Here is a 27,027-nt window from a genome sequence, read left to right as displayed (position 1 = left end):
CCTCTGCGTGGTTTCCTCTAGTCAGACCCAGGGCATTGATGTTCTGGTAGTACTTGAGCATACCCTCCAGACTTCCTTTTCCATCTGAGACTGCTGAACTTTACGACATCTGAACTTTTTATGTGTGCTTTATACCCTGAGTAAGTCCAGAAAATCTTGTGGTAACTAATACCAAATCCCCATCTATTTCACACGTTTTGTAGACCCATGAGTTCAGCGTCTCACCACACAGATCATCTGTTTACTAAAACCACGGGTTTTACTTGAAAACAACAGACAAGTGAAGATTGAAAAAAAAAAAAAAAACAACAACTTTTAAATTAAATAAATTTTCTCACAGTATGTACATACTGTGGACCATACTCTGTGCATGGGTTGTGCCCCCCTACCTTACTGTAGCTGGTCTCCCAACAAGTTGGATTCAGTTGTTTATGTACAATCCAGTTATGTTTTATCCTTTTGGATAAAATTTTAGGACTGATATTTTCTTAGGTCATTATTTTTTAAGTTAAGGGAAAAAGATACATGAGAGATGGAAGGTGGGAAAGGATTGACAGTAGTAAGTTTGTGTATTTGCTTTCAGAATAGTTTTGATTGTTGAGCATTTAAAACTTCTAAATTTTACATCTCATTGCTTAAGAAAAAATAAATATGTTTAAGAACTCTGATCCTTAAAAAAGTATGTTGCTGAAATCAAGTAGTATTTAGTTAACTGAGTAAGTCAAAGTGCCAGCATTCTCTTTGTGTTATCCTTTGCCATTACAACAAAACAGAAAAGCAATAATGCATATATTGCGAAGTCATGGATTGAATGTAATGCCTGTTTTATGGTTAGCAAACATTGAAGAAATATAGTAAATATAGGGGACCTTTCAAGTAGTTCACATATTCAGAAAGGATGAAGATCATTTTTATCCTTCCTTAAGCATACAGTTGTATTTCTGAGTCTGAAAGCTCTTCTTTCAGAATGCTTAGGCATATTAGTTTTGGAAAGTAATACCGGTTTCAGCCTTTATTAACGAAGGAGATTTCAGTTGTTGAGTCTTTAAACTGCTGAAGGGGGAACAGGGTGCATGATGGATCAGATCTCAAAATATTGTGCTCAGCATAAAGTATTGCTGAAATTATTGATTGAGCTTGATTTTTTTTCTATAAAATACATACCACTGCTGTGCCATTAGTTTTTTGAATAATACTGCATTTACTATTCTAGCTAGCTTTATTTCTTTCTTATTTTTTCTTAATCATTTGTGCTATATTCATAATTTAGGGCAATAAGTAGATTAAAAATGTTCTGTTCTAAACTTGGTAGAATTTACTTTTTGAAATATTGATCAGAAAGTCTAGAGACAGCTCCAAAGAACAGAATAATCCAAGATTTCCAATCCCTTCTGCCTTTTTCAGATACTGCATTGACTTTCAGGTATGTGAGAAATCACTGTGGCCCACAACAACCAGTAGGTAAGCAGTAGAAAAAAGTTTCCGTCACTTTCTGATGAGATTTTTCTCAGTTTCCAGGTTGATTAATGTCCTTTGTCAATTCAAGTATTCTAATCAAAGAGAAATGATGTTTAATAGAATGCCAAGAAGTTGGTGTTCACAGTATGAAACTGAAAGTGTTGGTTGTGTTTTAAATATTAGAAATAATGATTTTTGTGTTTGTTCATTGGCATAAAAATACCATATTAAGAGATGGGGAAGAAAATAAGGATATTGAAATTAAAGTACAGGTTTCATGAGCGTCCTGATCTTCACTGATAGTTCTAAGAATTCATTGAGTCTGCATGGTGTAATTCTTAAAGAAAAACTGGTTTTATTATAGACTCCAAGTTTGCAATAGATCAAAACATGAACAGAATGTTAATCAGTGTTACAGTTATTAGAATCATCTGCTGTGTTCAGTGGCCAGCCTCCATTAAATCATTTGACTTAAAATTGGTTTGCACTGATAATACCTGATAACTGTTATTTTAATCTTTGTTCCAGGAAAAAAAAAGTCACACCTTCAATATGGCACCTGTTTTAGATTGGAAGAAGCTCATGAAAGTTGATCCAGATACTCTGCCTCGTCAAGAGGAGCTAGCAGACAGGTTGCTGGATATGATGATCAAGGTGCTTGACAAAAAGGGAACATGAGGGTTCTGTCATACCTTCTTCCCTAAGCCATCTCTGCTCCTTCACATACATGAAAGATTTATTTTGTGTATTTCATTTATATTAGTGTAAAACCACTTTTGTCTCTTTCGTTAGGTTGATGGGAAAGACTTAAAAACTGAAACTCCAGAAAAAATGATACACCTTTTTAAAATTACTCAGTCACTACTGAAGGTTTGTATTAACGCTTACTTTCTTCAATTCTGCAAATGCATTTGTTTTGTTTTGTGTGTTTTTGTTTGTTTTTTGTGTTTTGTTTTGGTTTGGGGTTTTTGGTTTGTTTTTTTGTTTTGTTTTTGTTTTTTTGTTTTGTTTTTTGTTTTGTTTTTTTTTGTGTTTTTGGTTTTTTTTGTTTAAATTGAAGCATCTTTTTTACTCCTGTTCCTGAAAATACTGCTTACTCCTAAGGTAATTTATATGCCAAATGTGTGCTTGCACCAGAGTACTTTCTTGTGTTGCTGCTGGAATTTAGTAATTGGAAGTGAAGTGAATTGGAATAACATAGATAGATGGAAAATGCAAATAAATTTCTCAAAAGAAATATGTTCTAAACATAACGTCTATGGAACAATCTTTTAATTTATGGTAGTAGTAAATATTTCTTCTTTGCTTGCTATGTTTCTTTTCTCAGATGAAAGCTCAAGAGGTAGAACTTGCACTAGAAGAAGTTGAAAAAGCTGGGGAGGAGCAAGCCAAATATGGTAAGCAAGCTTTTTTATGCTGTTCCTAAAAGATTTGTTAAATGTGTTATTAGGTTTTTGTTCTTGCTGTTTTGTGGGTTTTTTTAAGGTTTAGAGAGCTGGACAAAATACCAACTGCTCTGAAGTCAGTTGCTTTAATGTATTGTTTTTTTTACCTTATTGGGTAATTCACTGTATCTGTTCTATTTTAACAGAAAATAATTTTAAAACCAAGCTGGTGAAACTTCAAAATGAATTAGAGGTATGTTTTAAAATTTTGTTAGTGTACAGAGTGCTCTGGTGGGGTCTTTTAATTATTTTATTTTAGACTAGTATTTAGTCTTGTAAAGTCATGAAATAGCCCTACATTTTAGCAGATGCTTTTTATTGTTTTTTGAATATGCACTGGTCTTGGATGAACGATTACTTGAGTTTTTTATGCTTGAAAAACCCCATTTATTTTAGTCTTAGTATCTGTTTTGGTTTTTTTAGTTCTTTCTACTTTGAATATCTACTGTATTTATAATGTTATTTTAATGTTCATAAGATGGCACAAAAGTCTGCTGGTGGGCGTGATACTCGTTTTTTGCGTGATGAGATCCACCAACTGGAGAAGCAATTGGAACAAAAAGAGAGACTGTTAACAGATACAGAAAAAGAGTTGGAAAAGGAGAAGAAAGTGAATGAACAGGTATGAAGGACTTGAGCTTGACATCTCTAGAAGCTGTTCTGTCAAATATTTTGAAAAGTTGATGTTCTGAAAAAAGCATCTGAAAAAAAAAAACAAAGCACTAATGACACAGGATTGCTGTGCATTTGTTTTTTTGTTTCTGGAGTTCTTTGTGGTGTCAGTGATGCTTATAAAGTTTTCTGTTTTGTAGCTTGCTCTTCGAATTGAAGATGTTGAAAATGAAAACATCAGATTCAGGAAAGAGGTTAGCAAAAATTATTGCTGATTTACTGTATTTTCAAATTTTTTATAAATATACTACTATATTTTTGTATTTATAATTTTTTGTGTGATATTTAATTTTGGAACATTTCCTGTGTACTACTGCAAAGTAAATATGTTGTACATCTGCTCCAATGAAACATAGCTAATTGAGGTCAGGAAGTCTGACCTCAATTTGAATACTTCTACTGTGCATTAGCTTGGCCTGGATTTTGGGTTTTGAATTTTTAAGATTTTTGTTAAATATTGTTTCCAAGTAAATTTGTTTAACTATTGTCCTGGGGGTAAAACCTTGATAGTCATTTGTCAATATACCCTTCTATATATGTGTGTGTGTATGTATATGCCTGCAGAGGTATAACAAAAGCTATTTTATTTTGTCTCTATATTGATTAATATTTGGTCTTTCAAAAGCAGAGCTAATTTCTAATATTTTTCATGCTTTGTTCTCTTGGTCTTGTTTTCTCCTTTTTAATATGAAGAAAAAGCACATAAAGAAAAAGGTGAGGCTTCTAAGACTTCTAAAAGCAGACTGTAGGAATTCGGATGGGTTTTGCGTGTCTTAGCTCTTTGTGTTAGCTTGCTAGAAATGCAACAACTTTGTCTTCAACTCTTAGAAATTGATTTAAGTTTGGATTGCTTTTTGTGCAGAATGAGCAATTGCGTCAGGATGTGGTTGACTATCAGAGGCAAATAGATTCTCAAAAAGAAGCAATTCCATTACGAAGAGGAGAGGTATCTGATTACACATCACAGCTGTCCAAAAGAAGCTCTGAGCTTGTCCAGTATTTGGATGAAATTCAGGTAAAAATCCATGAATTCTATTGAATAACTATTGGAATTTTACTGACCATAGTGTCTTTCATGACACTATGTCAATTTACAGATAAAGTCATGTGGAGTAAGGGAATTCATAATAAGGATTCAGTCATACATACAATCTGCATCTCTGAATTTGCTAGAGGTAATGAAGTTACTGACGGGGAGAGAGATTTGTCTTACTTGCTGTTTGGGTTTGTTAAACTCAATAACCTAGAGGGGAAATACTCTATTTTGTGCTAATTTTGTATAAGACTTTCAAGTTCTTATTCAGGTTTTAAAACAGGCACTTTCTAAAAGCAGTTTTTTCTTTATTTTTGCAGAATTTGACTGAAGCTAATGAGAAGTTAGAGATTCAAAACCAAGAAATGAGGAAAAACCTTGAGGAATCAGTGCAAGAAATGGAGAAGATGACTGATGAATACAGCAAAATGAAACTAATTGTGCAACAGTCTGATATTATTATGGATGAGTTAAGAAAAGAGAAAGATCGATACAAATTTCAAGTAAGAAATGACTCATTGTTTAGTATAATTCTTTTTTAGGTTTCTACTCTGTTTTCATATTTTAGCTTAAGTTAAAACCTTCTATCTATGCAGTTAAAACCTTACACTCCTCTAGAGCAATGCTCTTTAAAAATAGTGTGATCTTTGAATATGGTACAGATTGTAAAATTTTACTACAGACCACAACATTTTTTTTTGTATAGTATGTTAGTCATGCACTGTTATCAAAAGTCATTCCCTTGCTGTTGTAATACTGATCTGTTAAGTTTCATGACCTTGATGTGTTTGTACGTAATAATATATATATTAGTTCCAAACCTTTTTGTAATGTGATGTTCATCCAAATGGCATGTCTAGGTTCAGGATCTTTCAGACCAGTTGAAAGCAAAGAATGAGGAAGATGATCCGCTCATGGCAGCTGTAAATGCAAAAGTTGAAGAATGGAAGGTATTTTTTAGTACTTTTAAAATCCTTTCTAGGAATTACTTCAAGTGTTCTGATGGTATTTTATCTTCTTTTCAGAAAATCTTAGCTTCAAAAGATGATGAACTGCTAGAGTATCAGCAAATGTTACTTAACTTGGAAGAGAAAATGAAAATGCTCCAACTTGATGTAGACAGAAACAGTATACTGTCCCTTCAGCAGGTACAGTTCATGTGAGACATTGCACACATAGAAATCACCATTAACTACATATGCTATTGACCAAATATGTATTTATTCTTTCGTAGTTTGCAAATACAAAATAGTCATTTTTGAGAATTAAGAGACAGGTCGATTCATTCCACTGCAAAGTTAGCTTAATAGACAATGTACAAAGGAAACTTCTCTGTATGTATGTGTGTATGACCTGAACTCTTGGTAGCTGACTCTATTAATTTCATATTAATCTATTATGTAGTGTTTCTAAAATATGGCTTTAGCTTCCACTAAATTCGTTAGTTAAGGAACGGTCTTACCTAGTACATTATTTTTTGTGTTCATTTATCTCATCTCGTTAATTCTGTGGTTCATCGTATGACAGAACTGTCTGAATTTGTGTATCTCTCATATTCAGGCAAAGTTACATAGTTCCTCATGATTCTAAATGTCTCCACTTTCTTAAAAAACATAATCCCCTCCCCGTTCCCCCACAATAATGGCCCATTAGGAATCCTGAAATAGTCTCTATGGAAAGCATACTCTCTGATTCCTGAATGATTTCCTGCCTTGCTTCAAGTTTTTTAAGCAAATGTGTAATGACATTTATGTTACATTTTGTGTTCTTGTAAACTGAGCAGTACGGTGAGACATATTTATGTCATCTTCCAAACCTGGTGACAGATAGCTTCTCAAGAGAAAAACACTCTAAATTACAAATCAGCCTTAAGTATCAGAAGAGGAAAGCAGCTGAAAGTAACTTTGATAAGCAGTTGTTTGGTTTTAGCTGATTAGATGGCTATAGAGGTTGCTTTTTGGGGGGGCTGGGGGAAGGAGAGGGCATTATTAGCATGGCATTTTGAAATGTTTTTTGTAAATAAGCATGCATTTTAAGCAGACATTTAAAAATTAATCAAGTTACTGCTCAGGTTTTCGCTCAAAATGGACTGAGCTTGCTATCCTTCAATGTGTGTTCATATTCTAATGGGTTGTATCTAGGTTTTTACAACTTTGCCAAGCTCTGTACTTTTAGGTTTCAAATGTGGTTATATTTGTAAGAAATTCTGTAAGTTGTTTTTCAGAGCATTGGTATAAAGTAAGGACCTTGTGATTTTTGTGGTTTTTATTATTAAAATATTATTATTTTACATTTTATTATTATTAATTCCTGTAAATTTTTAAGTCTCTTTTTTATCTTTTAGCACTTTTTATTAGTCACAGAAAAAGTAATGTTAAGATTTCTCTATTGTTTCTGAAGTTCATGTACAAGTACAGAAATAGGGTAGTATACACAGAAGTAAGTCACTTCCACAGTCTGTATGTACCTATGAATGTATATGCATCCAAAACAAGATAGGATATGAATTTTGAAAAGTTAGATGGCTTGCTGAAAGGCTGTCTGCAATTCATGTGTCAGGTATGATGGATTGTTAGTCCTTGCTATCTTGAACTTGTATCTCTTAGTTCCCAATGGCAATTGTTTATGAGGAAGCTGCCAAGAAACCTGTATTATCCAAAACTTTTCTTCTAACACTGGCAAACTCTGAGGGTATTGTTTCTATTTAAAGTCATTATGCTAAAATGGTGGTTATTTTTCTGTGTTTGAGTGCTTTATTTTTACTTTCTTTTTTATTTTTCCTGCTTTGCATTTATATACCAAACTTCTAGATAATATCTGAACTCTCTGTTGTAAGTATAGTATATTTAATGTTCTATAAATTGTTTTGTATTAGCTACATGTAATTTCTTCATTTCCCTTGTGGTGTTCTTCATTGGTAGTTTGCCTGTCAGTAAAGAAGGATCCTTTAATGGAGTTTCTTTTTTTTTTGCATGCATAGGGTGTGCAAGAGCGAGATGCTCAGATAAGATTGCTCACTGAGCAAGTTGAACAGTATACCAAAGAAATGGAGAAAAATGCCTTCGTTATTGAGAAATTAAAAGATGATCTCCAAAAAGATAAAGGTAACATGACTGTTTTGTATTAATGTCAAAATCAGGAAAATCAGAAACCACAAATTTACTTTGCCTTTTTTTTCTTTTAGGAATACAGGAAAAAAATTGCAGTATTTGAGTAATTTTAGTCTCTGATATTTTTTCTTAATTTTCTCTTTTAAACATTCATGAAGAGTTTAAATTTTTCCAGATTACCTCAGTGGGCTTTATGGGTAAAAAAATTATACCTGATCTGTAAAAGTTAGAGCATAAAATATAAGATCTCAGCTCCATGAAGAATTGAAAGGGAGTAATAGCTTGCAATTCCAAATAAATTCTGATGTCCTTTCTGTGCACTCAGTTATGATAAATATTGTTTGAAGGAAATTTTAGGTGGAAGAGAACCAAACCTCTTATATGGAGTGTCTTGTAATTTCCTAATTAACAAGAGCAGGAAATGAAAATCTCCTTTATAATGTTTTCTGAAGTGTTTCTGTCTTGATTAATGACAGATAGCAAGAATTCTTAGTTGAATTGTAAACATCAAAGTTTTTCTTTCCAGGTCACTCATCTCTTGGTCAGCAGAACCAAATTGGGGATATGCAAGAAAAGTTTAAAATGCTAGAAGAGAGAACTATGGAGGCTGAGAAATCAGCAGAATTGGCAGAAGCACATGCTAGAGAAAAAGACAAAGAGCTTGTTGAGACTTTGAAAAGAATGAGAGACTATGAGCTGGTAAACAGTTTGTCAGAGTGGAGAGGGTATTAATCATATTTTTAGGAGATTGTTTTGTCCTCCCATATTTATTTAATTGATGTAATTAAAACTTAAATAACTAACTTTGGTGCTCTTCCCCTTCATTCTTCCCTTCCCTATTGAACAGTAGTTGAATGCTCAAGATACAATTCTTCAAAGGATCATGTAGTTGGGGGACTCACTTTTGAAATATGCAGGCTCCTCTGTAGTCAGGGACAGATTTACAGGATCTGCTTTTTATTCAGTAACTATTTTCACTAAGCATAGTGCAGAAGAGTGAGAGGTTGAAAAACATTTTTTCTTGTCTGTGTAATGATGAAAGAAAGATTCATTATCTATTTTAGTAAGTCTTCGATTGGTTGTTTAGTTCTTACTTCCTGTGTGGGGTTTTTACAGGGAATATATGGCTTAGAAGAAGCTGTTGCTGAAATCAAAGATTTAAGAAAGCAAGTCAAAATGCGAGAACATGAGATTGAGTCATTAATTAAGGAAGTCAATAAACTTGAACTTAAAATAAATGACCTTCTTGATGAAAATGAAGAACTCAGAGAGCGCTTAGGTATGCTATATCCAGTACATGTTCAATTATTTGTTGTGTAAAAATTGAAATAGGATTCTGTAATGGAAATTTTTTACTGTACCAAGTCACTGGAAATAGCTGGTTATATTCTGCTTATATTTCCAAGTAGTTTTAATTAGTTTGGACAAACTGCATGAATGGACTTGGCTTATAGGTTCCTTTGAGTGAACAAAGTAGGAGAATAGGTTCTCTACTCTTTTTTGGTTTTGATTCCTCTTTGGTCATGCATTGCCTAATAAACTTCATAATATTGCATCTGGAAACCATAGCGTCCTGAAGTTATAATGTTAGATGAAACACACAGAGAAAACTTCAGATAGGCTTCTTTTTAAATAGAAGAATTTAAATGTAAATAAATTTAATTTTAGGTGCCACTTTATTTTATTTTAGGTTTTGAGTAACTGTGGTAAATTAAGCTTTCTTCTGCTCTTAATACATGGAGTATAAGATGTGTATTTATGTTATATAGATAGTTATATATTTTTATAGATAGTTGAAATACAATCAACTACCCACCAATTATTTTTTTAACTCTACTTCTCTAGTTATGTTCTTACATAAATTAACTTCATTAACTAACATTAATGTTCCTCCTTAATAAATGACTGTCATCTATTTTGTTTTAGGTCTTGAGCCAAAGACAATGATTGATTTAAATGAATTCAGAAACAGCAAAGCATTGAAGCAGCAGCAATATAGAGCTGAAAACCAGATTCTTTTGCAAGAGGTAAGTGACAAATCCTATTTTTGTGTAAAAGCTACATAATAAAAATGCATTTGAACAAAATGGAATACTGATCTGTGAATAATAATAATATGCAGATTGAAAGACTAGAAGAGGAAAGAATTGAACTGAAAAAACACATTCGTAAGTTGGCTCAGGAGAAAGGAAGAAGAGTTGCAACAATAGGTAGGATGTTTTTGATATAAACTGTCATTTCAAAAATGTTCTGCTTATACATAAACATAAAAATTCTGTTTATAGTTAATGTAGTTATGTTATACTTGCTCGTTTGTTTAAATTAGAGGGCTTAATACATTGCATTGAATCTGTTGGGAGAGGTGAGTGGTTTTGGATTTCCTGATCTTACAGCCCGGTATCTTCTTGAGTTGTGATGACTTGTAATGCACCTCTGGGCCTTCTGTCTTTGCTTTGCAATAGGCGTAGGATCATCTTCCCAAAATTTCCAGTAAATCAACATAATTCATGTGTTTCAATATTCTTAAAATTTCAATTCCATTCCACTCATGGTACCATAATGCTCAGATGGAAAGGTAGAAACCTAGAACTCAGATACAATAAATGGAGTGTATTCTTTTGGTTGAAGACCAGTTAAAATTTCCAAATAATGTATTACTTTTACATCTGCTTGCATTAGGATCGGATGCTGATAATATGCCAATGACTGATAGCTTTACTGAAGAGAAGGGAAAGAATATGAGGAAGTTGGATTTCTTGAACAGACATGACATGGCTGAAGTAGAAGCAAAAGTAGGTTCATAAAGCAAGTTTATGAACATTTATTGTATTTCTCTTTCAAAAACTAAAACCACCTATTTTGTAAATACTTGTTAAAATACTTATCTAGGGGCATTTACTAACTGCTTTTAAAAAATCCCAGCATGAATAATTTGTAATATTTTTTAGAAGACAAGTGAATATTCTATATTTTTTGTCAATACATGCTAGCAGCTCATGTAACGTGCAATGGAGAAACATGCTTGCAGATAGAATAGCACCAGCTGAAGTTCTGAAGAGAAAAATAAAGCTGAAAACAGAAAGGCGTGGGAAATCTTAGAAAAACTTGTGGCATACACGAGAATTCAGGTCACTTGGAAAAAAACACTTTTTCGGTTCATTTAGGTTCTAAGTCTATGAGATAGAGTGGCAACTAGTTAAACACAAGTGTAATTTTGAAGCTCTTGCTATTTTCATATCACTAGAGCTACAACTTATAAGGCCCCACAGACTTGTGTTTTGTACCAGACCACTATTCCAGCTGCTGCATGACCCAAGAGTACATATCTCGCTATGGACAGTGTTATATGGGATACACCTCATGTAACTATTCCAGTGAATCCATTTGTGTTCCTATTTAGGCAAGAAATCAGTATGTGGATGGGGAAATTTTCATGAATTCCTATTTCAAATTTGAAAAAGTCTGGGACTAAAATATTAAACTGCTAAAATGAGATTCTGTGTTTTTTTCTTTAGAATGAATATCTTGCAACTGAATTACGTGAGAGAGAGAGAGATTTGGAGAAGAACAGGACTGTAATGGCCAAATTTCAGTCTAAATGTGAGTTGCAGCCTGTTTTAAAACTAGGGAACATTATCAGGTACCTATAGATGGTTTGCTTATTTAGTTGTTCTGTTTCTGTAATTGTGATCATAAATATCTGACTTGTAAAAAAAATCTTGTGTTTATATTAGTGTATATCCTTGTGTCAATGTGTAAATATACATTTATGGTGTTACCAAAGCAGTGATAGTACATGAAACATAGTTTATTCACAGTAAATACATTAAAATGTTATCTCTCGTGCTTCTCCTTATTGATTCAGACCTAGTAAAGTCTTTAGGCGTGTGAGTAATCCCACTTGTAACAATTATACAACTTGTGTAGTAGCTGTAGGGCTTTTCTGGCTGAAAGGAAGTATTGGGGAATTAGAGCCACTTGCTGCTTACATATATATCTATGTTAGCTGAAGTGCACTGTTTGAAAACACAGAAATAAAATTAATTCTAATTTCTTCTGGATAAGAAGCTTAATTTTTTTCCCCAGAAAATGTGAATTCTTAAAATTCTTTTTGAATTTCAAAATAGACTTGGTGAAACTACTCAAGTTTTTGCAGCTCACTCCTGGGTGTTCAGGATGAGTAGCGATATTTTTTGAATGCAGAGAATGTCTTGACAGGTTTGTTGTGGTTTTTTCAGTTTTAACACTTCTCATTTTTGCTGGAAATTGGAATTTCATTGAGAAACTACAGGTGGTAGAAGTCTTGAGACTCCTTGACAGCCACATAATTTAAATGCACCTTTTGTCTTATTCTGGAGAAGGAATTCAGGCAATTCCTAGGTAGCTCATTGTTACACCCAGACATTTCCAACACAGCTGTGTTTCTGAGCTGGCAAAAGTCAGACAGGCTACTAAAGAAGTTTAAAGTGAAGTAAACATTGAAGACTGGAAGGTTCAGTAAAGTCACTTGTGTCCCATGAAGCTTTTTTTTTTTTTTGATATTTTGTCACGAAAATACATCTCCCAGATATTCCTAGCAGCTCTTGATTTTCATTTCATAATTGCTTATGCCTATGTATGTGTAACATGAATAACATGAACATTCTTTTGATTTTTCAAATCAACAAGAATCATGATGAAATGTCCTAGGAAACCTTAAATCATTTTTTCAGTGCTTTTTGACAGATTTACAACTTTTATTGCAGTAAAAGAGTTATCAGAAGAGAATAAACAACTTGAACAAGGAATGAAAGAAATATTGCAAGCCATCAAGGAAATGCAGAAGGATACTAGTATGAAGGGAGGAGAAACAGCCTTAATAATCCCTAGTCTGGATCGCTTAGTTCATGTAAGCTTGCCTTCTAAATTATGATTTAGCTTTGTAGGATTTACAGGGATAACATGTTATGCTTTTTGCTGATTTCATGTAGTCTAAACTTGAGGGCTCCAGTTTACTCTGAAAAAATTAAAGCTTTCTACACTTTTTCTTTGTTATGTTAATTAACTGTTTACTGCATTAGGCAATGGAGTCGAAGAATTCAGAGGGGATCTTTGATGCTAGTGTACACTTGAAAGCCCAGGTTGACCAGCTTACAGGAAGAAATGAGGAATTGAGACACGAGCTAAAAGAGACTCAGAAGGAAGCAACAAGTTTGTCTAATCAGCTGGCAAGTGCCAATGAAAAGGTATATAGTTTATTTTATATAATTTATTTCCAACTTCAAAAGTGGCTGTTCTGATAATTTAGAACAATCCACATGATCTATAAGACACTGAATTCAGCTTATTGAGCAATGTCATTGTACAAATCTAACTGAAATTTATGTAGTGGACCAACTAATTTGTCCTTTTTAACTTCAGATCTTACTCTTAATGTTACTTTATCCTTGCAATATTCCATCATGTTAAACACCAAGCATGCCTGTCTTCTGGGGAGAGCTGTGTCCAAAAAAGCTCACAGATCTATTTCTTCAAAAAAACCAGGAGTCTTACATTTTTTATTTATAAATATGTAACAGAAATTCAGTGATTAAAATGATGAGTCATTCTTTAAAGTCCTATATCTTGTTTTAAGTTGTACAATTTATTCTGTGCAATGGTTCTTCCAGGGAAGGAATGATGAATGAAATATTATCTTACAAGAAGCTAAATTTAAATTTGCTTTTTATCACAGCTTTGGTGATAAACGAATCCTCTAAAATAGTGTTAGAAGACCAGAGAGCTTTTAAATTAAATGAAAATGCAAAGATTTATTTAGAAAAAACTGTCAAATAACTACTGCAATAATTCTTTCCAAAACTTAATCTTACTAAAGGAGTAGGAATGCACCATGTTTTAAACAATTGGAATAAAACTGTGATTATATGTGTAGTTGCCCTGATTGCTGGAGTAGTTTGATAAATTTGGATTAATTTATTATGCATTTATTGATTTATGAAATCATGGCATTTTAAAGGATATTTTAAGGAGTATTAGAGTGTTTTAGAATATAAGTGAAATTATTAGGTTGTTAATAACAACTGATGTACCAGTATATTTGTCATCATTTTTTTAAATCTAATAGCAAGAGCTACTTCTTTATGAGAGTTTTGTATCCTGTCTTTAGATTGAACAAATGAAAAATGAAATTTGCTTACTACATCAGTCAGAAGGTGCCAATATTGTCTTCCAAACAGTGAATCTTCCAGAAGGAATGGCTCCTTCAAGTGTTAATACAATTAATTCTCTGAATGAATATTTAATACATCTTACACAGGTAACTCATATATTCCTTGAAATAAAGAGTATTTGTAACATGTATCTAATCCTTTCAAGTCCAGTAGAATGCTATGTGTGGACATGAAAGATGTCTCCAAAATTATTTTGGTGTTCTAACATCTACTAAACTCTTTGGGATATTCTGTAATTTAAAGTTGTAAGTATTGTGCTGTGCTGTAAGCCTGAAAGGTAATAGCTAACTAAATGGACAGCAATTCAGATTTTTTATGTTTTAAATCTGAATTTTGATCTAAATATTTGCCCACTCTTCCTTCTACTTCCACAGTTACACTCTTTCTATGAGAACCTCTCTCTTACTGCTGTCTGGATTCCACACCTGAGTCTGCATGTGCAAATCCTACTTGAACAGTTTTTCCCTATAGAGCCAAGGTCTCTAGTAATTTACTATATGATTTTTCATTCCGTGATTTGTCAAAAATACATTGACAATTGTAAATAAAGGCATGAATATATTGAAACCAAGTCCAGTGATTCCCATGAGAAGCATAGCAAACAGGCATATAGTAATGAAGAACTATTTCAGAATTGGAGTAAAAAAAGAAAGTTACCTTTTTATTATTGTTAATTTATCTTTTTCTGTCTTTGATAGTTTTTTTTATTTTTTCATTAGAAAATATTTTTCAACTCTGTATGCTTATAAAGTAGAAGACTATTTGAGAAAATGAGAGGAAAAAGCCCCTTGCCAGTAAGACATTCGGTTAGTTTTCTTTGTGAGCTAGCTACAGGTCATAGTGTTTTGAACTTTGAGGGCTGAAACCTGCAGTGCAGGCTTTGTGCTCTTTTTCAGACAGATTAATGTGAATGCTGAAACTCATTGGATTTTTTTCATCTATTGCTTCTAAAGAAAATGCATATTTCATATTCATAGTTCACACAGTTCATGGCAGAAGCATCTATCATGAAAGCACAAAGAACTGCCATTTTGATTAAATTGCTAGTTTCATGTTTAAAACTTACAGTAATAATTTTTGTATTTTTATTTGGAAAACAATAACTAGGAACTGGAAAACAAAGAAAAGTTGCTTAAACAATTAGAAGATGCAGTGGAGGTCTACAAGCAAAAATTTGCAGTGATTCGTCATCAACAAGGCTTGCTGTATAAAGAATATCAAAGGTATTGCTCTTTTTTCTGAATTATGAAAGTTCAATTATCTAAATATTTAACAGTCTTGAAACAAGATCTGCTGTTGTGTTGAATTTCTTTGGTTAATGTTGTAAGTGCTGCCATGTTTGGATATGGACTCCATACATTTTCTTTAGTCCTGTAGAGATTCAGGAAACTCCTACAAAACCATCTTCTGTTGGACTCTTCTCATTTTGCATGTTTTATCATGAGGATTTCATTGTGCTTTCTGCTTCTGATACCTTGCACTTACTAGAACCTGGTATGATGGTTGTTAGCCTCATTTTCTTTTGCTTTCAGGGATGGGTTCTAATAGGTTTTTGGGAGTGGAGAGGAGGGGAGGGAAAAAAGCAAACTGCTGTCCAAATACAGTCAGAGATCTCTGAAAATTTCAGGTTGTCAGGATTTTGTGGTTGCTTTTCTTTTGGACTCCTAGTTCTTTTATATGCTTCAGTGAACCTAAATTCCATAAAATTATTCTTATGGTCAAAAAAATTTAAAAAGTGTTTTCATCTGTTGGGAGGATAGGGATGAATATGATAATTTGGATTTTTCAATTAACAAACTCTTAGTTGGATACTCTCTGGATTGGGACGAACAGTTACCCAGATGGCTTCTGTAATAAGGGTTTAACCTTTCAGAAATTTCTGTTTCTTCTTTGAATCAGTTAAGATTCCCAGACAATGTTATCTCTTTTTTAAGCATTAAAGAGACAGTTTTTAGTGAAGGCTGTAATATACTGCCTCATTTACTACTAGGTGAGATATCTCCAATATCCAATGGGGATAAAATGATGATTCAAGCTTTTTTCTCTAAAGCTGGTAGAGATTGAAGTTACAGAAGGAGATTCTTTGACTTGACATCCCATTAAATTGACTTTCAAAGAATTTTCTTTAATTCTCCTCCATTTTACTCCATTATTTAAGAAACTTAGATACCTCTTTGGAGAGAAAATACCACTTCTAAAATATCCTTGATGACCATTTTTTAAACTATCCTAAACTGTGCCATATAGTCTATAGGAACTTCCTTATTAGACATGTATGAAAGATCATAGTTTTTTTTTTTTTTTTTTCTCCCAAATAAATAAATAAAAATGAACAGAGGAGAGTAGTTTGGGCCAAATGAAGCTGAATTAGCTGAATCTTTTTATGTTTTGGGTGTGGTTTTCACTGAAATAACAAAACAGTGGTGGGAAATTACATCCTTTAAGCAAACGTAATATACGTTTGAAGAACAAATAAGACACTGAAGAATTATTTTCATCATTTAACTGGCTGTGGGCTAAACAGAGGGTATTGTTTTTCAGTAATCCATCTACAATTTATTATGTGCTTTTCAAATTATATTACTGCTAAAAGTAAGTAGCTTGGTTTGCAATATTTTTGGAATTGCTTTTGAAGTTACAGTTTTAAAAATCATCATCTCTTTCATTATAATAAATTAAAATTCGGTACTGTTTTAGTCAAAAAGAAAGCTGGCAAAAAGAATCAGAAAATATTAAAAAGGAAATGAAAAAACTAGAAGAGCAAAAAGAAGAAGATGCTATGAAGATAAAGGCATATTCTGTAAGTAATTTTGTTACTTTCAATTTTCAAAAAGATTTTAGGACATAGAACCGAGGTTTTAATACACTACTCTAGTTTGTTAGATGGGGAAAATGTGTACACACACCTCTTGTGCCTGTCCCAGGGTGCTGTGTATGCATGGGGGTGCTCCAGTCTTGCCTGTGCCTGTTGGCCTTCCTGCAGTCTGCTAATCCATGCACTGGTGAGAAACCACCCCAAGAGGTCACATCACTCACCTGATGAGGTGTGGGTCCCTAATTGTTGCACTTAGTACCCCCAGACCATTATCTGGAGTGCTGAGGTGTGGTGTCCACCAGGGAAGAGTCACTCACAAATGTGTAGAAGATACAGGGACAGTGGAGAGGCTTCTGAAGCTGAACTAGGTTATGAGTGCTGCATTATAACCCTTTCTGCCCTTGCTGTTAGAAGTTTTTATGCTTTTTTAATGCCAGTTTTTAAGCTGACAACTTCAAATAAAGAAGTCTCTAATTTTATGGTTACCCTTCAGTCTGGTTAAAGGTGATCTTTCTCTTCAACATTATCAGTTTTGAGGAAGTGCCTTCTAAGGCAGGTATTCTGTTCACACACACACTCTTTACAGCCACACTGCTCTCTGAACAGCAGTTGTTACCCAGGCTGTTTGGTTGGGAGGAGGAGCAAGCAAACAAGCCCTTTGAAAACACATTGGTTTACACTAAGAATTAAGGTTATTACTTTCAGTTGTGTCATTATATATAACTGTTAATGTATATGAATCAGTGTTTCAGAAAACCAGGAAACAATTCATCCTTTTACACATGCATGCAAACACGTGTGTCACACATACACATAGATGTTACTATGGGAGGAATCCTGTGTTTTTTTACTTTACAAGTACGGGTTTTATCTTCAAAGTAGGAGGTTATTAGGGTTTGTTTGGAGCCACAGGACTTCTATTTTGTTTAGAAAATTGTTCCAATGCATTTTTTTTATTCTAGTATAAATGGGAAGACTGATGACAGTGAATGCAGAGAACCATTCTTGTTCTAAATTTTGAAAGTGTCAGCATTAATTAAAATTCCAGTTGGTCAGTCAAATGTACTTAGCTACTTGTTTTGAAGATTCATGTTTTTCTTAGAATGCTGTATGTTTGAGCATATGTTGAGTCTGTGTATATATTTTATTAGCAAAAAGAAATTATTTCATACAAATTAATGGAATTTTTCCATTTAGATTTAAAAATATACAAGAAATCTTGTATGTAGTTGTGCTTTACCATATTTCTGTACAAGGCTCTTGTTAAAAAAATGTTTTGCAGAATTTACTCGATGCACTTCAGATGGATTCTGATGAAACAAAGAAAGTACTTGCAGAAAATAATAGAAAAATAACTGTTTTACGAGTTAATGAAAAATCACTAACAAGGCAGTGTACCACTTTACTTGAAATGGAGCGGCACCTCAGAAAAGAGAATGATAAACTAAAGGGTGAAATAACACATATGGAGACTGCAGTTACAGGGAAGATTGGAAACTTGCAGCGATTCAAGGTATAGTTTATGGTAGTAATAGCACACATTTTTTATTTTTACAGTTGGGAAAGAAATACCCTTTATTTTTAAATGTAGTTATTACTAGTTTCTTGAATGCATTTTCCAAAAGCTTTCTAATTGGTGTTACAAATCTTGTAGAAATATTCTTTGTATTTATATAAGTACTGTGACCTGGACAAGCTCAGTATGTGGGTCCATGTGAATCTCATATTCACAGTGCAAGGTGCTGCACTTGGGTCCAGGCAACCCCTGGTACCAACCCAGACTGGGGAATGAATAGATGGAGAGCAGCCCTGCTGAGAAGGACTTGAGAGTGCTGGTGGATGGGAGGCTGGACATGACCCAGCCATGTGCACTTTCAGCTTGGAAAGCCAAACACATCCTGGGCTGCATCAAAAGCAGTGTGACTGCTGTGAGGAAAGGCTGAGAGAATTGAGATTATTCAGACTGGAAATGAGGAAGCCTCTGTGGTGACCTAAATCTGGCCTTCCAGTATCTGGAGGGAGCCTACAAGAAATATTGAGAGAGACATTTCACAATGGTGTATGGTAACAGGACAAGGGGGAGAGGCTTCAAACCGAAGGAGAGTAGATTTAGATTAGATATAACGAAGAAATTATTAGCTATGAGGGTGGTGAGGCACTGGCACAGGTTGCCAAGAGAAGTTGTGAATGCCCTCTCCCTGAAAGCATTCAAGGCCAGGTCAGATGGGGCTCTGAACAACCTGGTGTAGTGGAAGGTGTCCCTGCCCATGGCAGAGTGGTTTGGAACTAGATGATCTTCAAGGTGCCCTTCCAACCCAAACCATTCTATGATTCTATGATCATCATATGAAACTGAATCTTACCTTTTGGTCTTGCAAGTTTCTAGGACCTGTATTCATTTTACAAGATATGTTTTGACAGTGCCTTGAGAGGCAACTGTTGATAAAATTACCCAGAGAGTTGGAATATCAGAGAAGTTTTGTCAATGTGTATTGCAGGTGATTTTTGAAGATGAACAATAATTTAGAAAAATAAACTAATATCTAAAGCACTCAATTATTATTCTTCTTACATGGAGTAGTTTTATGTTTAAATTTCTAGGTGACCTTAGTAACCTATTGTGTTGATTATTTTCATAGGAAATGGCTTGCTTTAAGATTGCAGTTCTGCAAAAAGTGCTAGACAATAGTGTGCCATTGTCTGAGCTAGAAGTGGCCAATAAGCAGTACAATGCATTAACTGCTAAATACAGAGAGATGTTACAAAAAGATAATTTGCTCGTGCAACGGACAACAAACATGGAACACATGGAGGTAATGTTTGTGTTACATTTTAACCCTAAGGGGAAAAAATGGGCAGACAGAAACGCATTTCCTTTTGGTTCTTTGTTTATTTGTTTGTTTGCTCTTCAAACTAAGCTTTGGATATGTTCTCACAGAAATTATTTTTAGTTCTTTGATTACTAAAATCAGACAGGCAGGAGGAATGTTTGCTATCATCTTCAGTTTTGGAGGTCATAAGGAAAGTAGAATGAATGTAAGCACTTTGAAAGCTTACTCTCAAAGTATGTGCTCTTACTACTTTCCAGCTTTCCCAGGAATGAAATGTTTAGTTCCAAAAAGAGTAAAGCATTTAATTTCACTTCATAAAAGATGCCAAAGATTGTTCATAATGTACTTGCAAAATATTGTAGGTACTGCAAATATTTAACTCTTCTTGTGAAACTTTTATTCTGAAGTAAAAAGGAGTTTCTTCTCAAGAACTGTGAAGTTGACTTCAAAGATATGTTACTTCCTCTCACTTTTCATGGGTGGTAAAGAATGAAGGACTCCTATGTCTATTTTATGGAATTTTGTGCATATGAAAACTTGCATTACCTATTTCAGCATCTTCCTAGAGCTAGAGAATAATATATCAACTAAAAATGTGTCCAGAAAACTAAAATTGAAAATTATTATGAAGTATTCAATTTGTTTTACTGGTTCATGTACTTGTATTTGGTTAATTTGTTGTACTGGTTAATGAAATTTGTATTTCTATTTGGAGGAGTGAAGGAACGTTTACAAAAGTAACATTTGGCGTCAGATGCCTAAAAGAACTAAAGAAATGTGATCTGTCTCAAAGAGGTATTTGTGTGCAAGATGAAGTATTCTTTGTGGGATGAAGTACTCCAGAAGTATTTCTTTCCCACTGCTAATGAGGTGCTCAGTATGACAAAGATTTTCTCATCTAATTCTAGCCACTGTAGGAATCACAGTTGCTGGTAATAAATACTCACACTATTGACTAGCTGTGACAGGAAGATACAGAGGACAAAGACTAGTATTTTTACACTTGACAAGCATATTACACTTTACAACATACAGTCTTCTGTTGCTATATATGTAGCTTATAGGTCACACAAAAGTAAAGTCTGTTAATCTAAAAGATTTCGTAGATACTAAAGATGAAATCTGCTACAATGAAATAGTTTGCTGTTCTGTTGTAACTTTTCTGTCATATAGCGTGAGAATGAATCCTTGAAAGCACAGATAACTGCACTGAATAAGGAACTGGAGATCACAAAAGAAAAACTTCACACTGTAGAACAAGCTTGGGAGCAGATGACTAAACTGGGCAAGTATGAAAGTTATATTGCAACATTAAACACCAAATGGTATATCCTGTATAAAAGTAATACTTTAAAATATTATAAAATAGATGTGTCTTAAAATAATAAAAATAAAAAAAATCATAATTATTTTATGTCTTTCAGTAGTGATGTCCATTTTCGTGCTGAATTTTTTTTGTTTGTAAGTTTCATTTCACTAAAAGCAAGTTCAGTATTTTTCTAATGAAACTCTTCCACTTTGACTTTCTTAGGTTATTGAGTCAAGAGTTTAAAAGCTTTTAATGCAACATCACCTGAATTTTTTTTTCTTAATATTGTCTAACTTGATTGTCAGTCATGGTGTTTCAGAGTTTGTTAAGACAGTTGAGTTCATTTTGCTGGTTTCATGCCTTGTAACAAAGTATTCTTTCCTAATGGGTGGGGTTTCTTTGTGTAGATTTCATTCCCATTATTCAGCCCTGTTTCTTCTACAGATTTTAAATTAAATTTCCTGAAGGTTTGCCAGTTGTATTAAGCATAAGATGAAAGGCTACATTAAAAATAGCTATCAGTCTCAGTAACCATGGTTGCAAATACATGCATTCATAATTGATAGTAGTATTTTATTCAAATTACGTACTTTTTAAACATGAAGTAAGGCAAGATAACCATGCATCCAGATGCACAGATGTTAAAGTTTACTTGACACAGATAAAGCAAAACTCCTTTTTGGTTTCATGGTGGAAATAATTTTCATAGTTGAATCAGTTTGTGTATGTCTAAATTTAAATATTTTTTCTTGTAGGGGATGACAATGCCATGGACAACGTCACAAAAGCAATAACCAACAGTGAGATTTTGTCCATTTCTAAGAAAATCACAATGTTGGAAATGAAGGAGCTAAATGAAAGACAGAGAGCAGAGCATTCACAACGCATGTATGAACACTTAAGGAGTACTGTAAAGCAAATAGAAGAACGTAATTTTGAATTGGAAACAAAATTTGCTGAGGTAAATCTGCTGAGATTTAGCAACCTAATTTGATACATCTTAAAAACATATTTTTGAGCTTTTCAAAAATTATTTATATCAATTTGTGTCAATAAATTAAGTGTATAAATAAACTTAGGATGCAAAACATGGTTTTGTAGCCTTTAAGAGCTGCAATTTTGCATATGAGAGACATTGGTAAAAATAGAACTAATTATTTTGTCAGTAGTTTATTTTAAAATTTAGTTGATAATACAACACATGATGAGCATCTTGACAGATAGTTTCCTAGTTTTGTCAGTGGACTGCAAGAAAAAAGTCTGTTTCAACCTTGTTATTTCTTTTGTCTAATCCATATTATCTCTTTTCCTTATAATTTTTTCATTATAATTACCGATTATTCAAAAAAAGGTTAGAACTTTACATCACTTGTGCAAATGATAGTGTTGTGATTCTTTTACAGACTGGCTACATCCTATGCCACACATTGTCTATAGTACAGAAATAGAAGTCATGTGCCATTGAAGCTAATGAAGCTCAGTATTCCTGGCCTATCGGTCTTAAACTTGTTAGGTTTTTTCATCTGCACTGTTCATTTTTGAATTTTTTATAGAAATTTATTTTTTGCTAGCAGGAGACTTTATTATAGTTACTACAATAAATTTATTTATAGCAATTGTACAGATTTGTTCTTGTGACACTACTGGTCTATAATTTAAGCACAAGGGCTGAAAGAGAATAATTGATAGGAATGAAGATAGATTGTATTAATTTCCACTCCTTGTCCTTTGCTAGAGTGTAGTCTATTTTAGATTGCTGTTGGGTGACTCCCTGTTTCTCTGTTGTTTTAGTTATGTTTGTTACATTGTTTTGATTTGATTTAATCTGGGAGATGGAGTAACTGAAAGTGTATAAAGCTTTTCAGCAGCAGCATTGCTGAAGCCTTTTCTGATGGGATGAGTTCTTTTATTTCTATAAGGAATGCTTTAGGTGATGCACCCTAGTGTCACATTTTTCATATTCTTTTTTGTATATATTATTTGTCTTGTGATAGTTTTATACTTTAGGTCTGATGGTCTTCCTCCATTCTGAGGAGAGTAAGACAGTAAAAGACAGTATATAAATATATAGGACTGTTCGTTTCCCAAAGTGTTTAAAGTCTTTTTTTAAAATTTGTTTTTATTTTTCATTTTAGTTTAGGAGCAAGTTGCAGTAATCGTTTTAAGAAAATTCACTAATAAAAATTGTATTTAGTTTAGAATCCTTTTCTGTGCCAAACTGTGTATCCATTGCTATGTGCATGAAATCCTGCAAACAAAAAAGATGTTTAAGCAGAGAGTAAGGGAAACTGGTTTTTGAACACAACCTCATCACAGTTTAACTGTGTTTTGTAATGAAAATTGTAATGAAAAAGAAAAAATACTTTTGGTGCTCCTATTTCATTGCTGAGTTTGAGCAGTTATGTGCTTAGGATACCATTTTGTTCGTTTGTTTTTGGTTTTGATTTTTTTAAGCTCACCAAAATCAATCTTGAGGCACAGAAAGTGGAACAGGAATTAAGGGATGAACTGTCAAAGAGTGTAAGTAAGGCAGTAAGTGATGCAGATAGACGACAAATTATGGACCTAGAGAAGCGTGAGATGGAGCTCAAGATTGAAGTATCAAAGTAAGTCTTGCATTTATAAATTTTGAATTAAGTAGGTTCAGAAATGTGTGAAAATTCGGGCATACTAGCCTTACATGATACACTACTTGTGTATGACTTACATGCAGTTTTCAATGCATATAAACATGCCAAATTTAGTGTTGAAAATGAAACATTTAATTCCTGACTATAAAGAATGCAATTTGTTTCACTTTAATTTGAACAAGGAATTAAGTGCTGGCTGGGATAGATAGGGTAAGCGTGCAAGTACATACTTATACTAGTATTTTTACACTAATTAAAGTTGATTTTGTTTCTGTGCCACAACCCCTGTTCTGTATATGAAAATCTCGTAGAACTAATTGGAAAGCAGTCCTTTCTTTGAAAGACTCATATCTCAAACATTAAGGTACAGTAGGAGGGAGGATTTCCATTTACTTAGAAGAGATTAACTTTGCAGAAATTGGAGCTTTTTAGCTATGTTGGTATGAACATTTGTCTTTGAGTAATTAATGTAATCCTGTTATATGCCTAAACCAGAAAAATCTATTGGGATACTTGCAGTGATTTTTGGCACTGCAAGTAAGTTATTAAATTTGGGGAAGCAGAGAAGGGAATTGAGAATGAAATGTTTTGAGCATTTATAAAATGTTGAGTATTTATATCCTGAAGTAGGAGAGAAATAGAGGACAGAGATGATTAGGTCCGGTAAAAAACCCATGTCATTATTTTCCTCGAATAGGTTACTGCTAGTAAACTTCTGTATAGTGTATAAGAAAATGTCCTGTGAAAAAGTTGAGAGGCAACACAGAAGAATTTTCTTAAACAGAACTCTTAAGTAGTAGAGAAGAGTATGTTGAAATGAATGAAATCCAAATATGTTTTGATATGAGGAAACATAACTTTTCTTAGTATCTTCTATGTAGAAAAACATAATAGGTTATTCACTGGTTTCGAGTGACACAATACTCTTGTTTTCCCTGGAAGGTTAAGAGAACTGTCTGATGTAGCACAAACACAAGTTGAAGCTCTGGAGGCACGCCAGCAATACAGAGATAAAGAAGTGGAATATCTTAGAATGCAAATTTTAGATTATCAGGTAAAATTTAACCTTTATTAAAACTGCACTTTGGATTCTTTTTTCCCTGGAGTGAGAAGAAATGAAGTAATTTTGCAATGAATTAGAAAACATCAAAAGTATTTCAGAAGAATCTTAGCAAGCTAGTCCTTGTAGTGCCCATACCCTTTCAAAAGTTCCATATTACATTAATTATTCCCTTCTCTATTTACTGCATTCTAGCTGTGCAGCTATTACAGATGCTGACCTTTTTCCATATTGTTTACATAATATTCATTCTTGTATCATCAATAGCTCATGGTCAAGGAAAAACTCATGGTGAGGAAAGTTTGATCATTTTTCACAAGCAAGAAAGTACTTGTAAATATTGAAGGTTTGCAACAGGTTTACCAGTTTTGTTGTTAGCTAAAACAATTTATTGGAATTTGGTTTCACATTATAAAATGGTTTGAGACCTTAAATCCAACACTTGTGTCAGGTTTAACATTATCATATTTTCTAAGTTTAGGTACATATTTCTTCCTCAGTTTCTGGTATTTTGGAAAGACACCATTCTTAAGATAAGTATGTGAAAAGGTGTACTTCTAAAATGTGGCTGTAGAAGCAATAGTGGAAAAATTAAAAGCCTGTTAGAGGCTGATTCTTACTCTTCTCTGTGGAATAATACACACAATATATAACACATATATATTAAAAATAGCTTGTTTTTGTTTATGTATAAACTGGGTTAACATATTCTGCATTAAAATGAAAAATAAATTTGTTCTATCAATTTTGTTCTTAGGCACAGTCAGATGAAAAAGCAATTATTGCAAAACTGCATCAAGATATTGTAGCTCTTCAAGGTAGTCAATCTGTTGCTGTAGACCAGTTGGAGAAGTTTAAGTTGAAACTCCAGAAGATGGAGATCCATAATCTACGTTTGGAGCAGAAGCTTGATGAGAGAGATCAAGCCTTATATTTTGCCCGACTTGAAGGAAGAAATAGAGCCAAACATCTACAACAGACAGTTCAGTCTTTGCGGCGACAGTTTAGTGGTGCTCTGCCTTTAGCACAGCAAGAAAAATTCTCTAAAACAATGATTCAGCTACAGAATGACAAACTGAAGATCTTGGAAGAAGTTCAGTATGCCCAGCAGGAGCGTAGAAATGCAGAAAACAGAGCTTTAGAGCTGGAGTTGAAACTGAAAAGTTTAGAAGAATTAGTAAGCGCATTGAAGGATAGCAGAGGAGCTCAAAAGGTTTGTGATTTTATAGCTTTGAATAGCTTTGCTTATCTGATCTGCATTTAAATTTAGTTTCAGTTTAGTTTGTTTTCTAAATATATGTTTTAATGTAAAACTTACTGATTTCAAAATACACTGTTAGAATATGGGAGTTGTCATATTTTGTTTTCTGTCAAAGTCAGTGGAGGTATATGTACTAATTATCTGCTTTTGTGCCCAATTAAGGCACATAGGAACTAGACGCTAACTATAATTGCAGTTATATTAAATTGAATTAAATTATGAATCTAATTAAATAATGAAATAAATGAAATACAAACTAGCATTCTGAAGTTTTGTCCCATAAGCTTGCAGTGAAATCTTCACTTCAGATCCATATGTTTTTTAAAAAAATCCAGAGGCAGTAATTTAGACAGTATGGTTAGAAATGTTACTATGCTTATGTAAATTTTGCTTAAGTATATTTTGCAACTGTAAGCAATGCCGCCCTGAAATCTTAAGAATGTTTTCTCACTTCTCTTCAAGATCACTGTATGTTAGATATTATGGTTCTATCTGTTTTGACTAAAGTTGTCTGCATGTAAGCAATGCTTGTAATGCTCTGGGCATGTTATAGTTTTAAGTCAGTTTTCAAATATTTTTCTAGAGCATTTTGACAAAAGTATGTCTGTTATTTTTAGTACATGTACATTTTTTTGAATACATACAGTTTTTAATGATTTTGCATTCTCTTGCTCTTTTAGAAAATACAAACCAAACTTCTTGCATACTTTTTTTTTTGTTCAGTCTGGACAGATACATAAGGTATAACTTCAATCATTTGAAAATTGTTTGCAATGCACTTTTGTCAGTGTAAGGGAAACCTGTTGCCTCTCCAGTTGGCTGCTGCACTTATCAGTCATTCCCCTTGCTGTTTCATACTCTTGTCATGCTTCCTCTCTCAAGACAAGCAAAGAAGCTTAAAAAGGCAGAGCATGTGTCTTCCAGTTAGTTTGAGAAGTTCCATCCTGCCTCAAAGCCAACGAGTGAAGCCAAATCTAGTTAGGCCTATGGTAAATTATAATATATTGTGTGTTATTCATTGCAAGGTAATTGTATGGCACATGAAAATGGAGGAACTCCATCTGCAGGAACTTAAACTCAGTCGAGAATTAGTCAAGCAAAAAGAAGAGGTGAAGTATTTGCGTAATATAATTTCTGAATATGAATGTACAATCAGTAACCTGGAAGAAGAAATTGTACAGCAGAACAAGGTAT

The 27,027-nt window shown here is 33.4% G+C and overlaps 1 protein-coding gene across 1 annotated transcript in view; it reads left to right on the top strand.

Annotated features, from left to right (window-relative positions):
• Nucleotides 1-1,395: 1,395 nt before the first annotated feature.
• Nucleotides 1,396-27,027, top strand: part of CEP290 (centrosomal protein 290) — a 44,809-nt gene continuing 19,177 nt past the window's right edge. Inside the window, exons 1-31 of the mRNA XM_036400727.2 lie at nt 1,396-1,461; nt 1,987-2,112; nt 2,251-2,328; nt 2,786-2,855; nt 3,050-3,096; nt 3,382-3,525; nt 3,716-3,769; nt 4,438-4,590; nt 4,929-5,111; nt 5,469-5,558; nt 5,634-5,756; nt 7,589-7,712; nt 8,245-8,417; nt 8,835-8,997; nt 9,645-9,745; nt 9,841-9,928; nt 10,398-10,510; nt 11,234-11,318; nt 12,464-12,606; nt 12,779-12,943; nt 13,864-14,013; nt 15,035-15,150; nt 16,625-16,727; nt 18,025-18,255; nt 19,382-19,555; nt 20,747-20,858; nt 21,638-21,843; nt 23,337-23,488; nt 24,455-24,566; nt 25,330-25,785; nt 26,859-27,023. Of these exons, the coding sequence (XP_036256620.1) occupies nt 2,011-2,112; nt 2,251-2,328; nt 2,786-2,855; nt 3,050-3,096; nt 3,382-3,525; nt 3,716-3,769; nt 4,438-4,590; nt 4,929-5,111; nt 5,469-5,558; nt 5,634-5,756; nt 7,589-7,712; nt 8,245-8,417; nt 8,835-8,997; nt 9,645-9,745; nt 9,841-9,928; nt 10,398-10,510; nt 11,234-11,318; nt 12,464-12,606; nt 12,779-12,943; nt 13,864-14,013; nt 15,035-15,150; nt 16,625-16,727; nt 18,025-18,255; nt 19,382-19,555; nt 20,747-20,858; nt 21,638-21,843; nt 23,337-23,488; nt 24,455-24,566; nt 25,330-25,785; nt 26,859-27,023 (4,176 nt within the window). The 5' untranslated portion in view covers nt 1,396-1,461; nt 1,987-2,010. The remainder of the gene's footprint in view (nt 1,462-1,986; nt 2,113-2,250; nt 2,329-2,785; nt 2,856-3,049; nt 3,097-3,381; nt 3,526-3,715; nt 3,770-4,437; nt 4,591-4,928; nt 5,112-5,468; nt 5,559-5,633; nt 5,757-7,588; nt 7,713-8,244; nt 8,418-8,834; nt 8,998-9,644; nt 9,746-9,840; nt 9,929-10,397; nt 10,511-11,233; nt 11,319-12,463; nt 12,607-12,778; nt 12,944-13,863; nt 14,014-15,034; nt 15,151-16,624; nt 16,728-18,024; nt 18,256-19,381; nt 19,556-20,746; nt 20,859-21,637; nt 21,844-23,336; nt 23,489-24,454; nt 24,567-25,329; nt 25,786-26,858; nt 27,024-27,027) is intronic.

The sequence above is a fragment of the Molothrus ater genome, chromosome 5, assembly GCF_012460135.2.
Source record: "Molothrus ater isolate BHLD 08-10-18 breed brown headed cowbird chromosome 5, BPBGC_Mater_1.1, whole genome shotgun sequence".
Classification (NCBI taxonomy): Eukaryota; Metazoa; Chordata; class Aves; order Passeriformes; family Icteridae; genus Molothrus; species Molothrus ater.
Note: the sequence above shows the minus strand (reverse complement) of the source record. Positions and strands in the feature narration are given on the sequence as shown.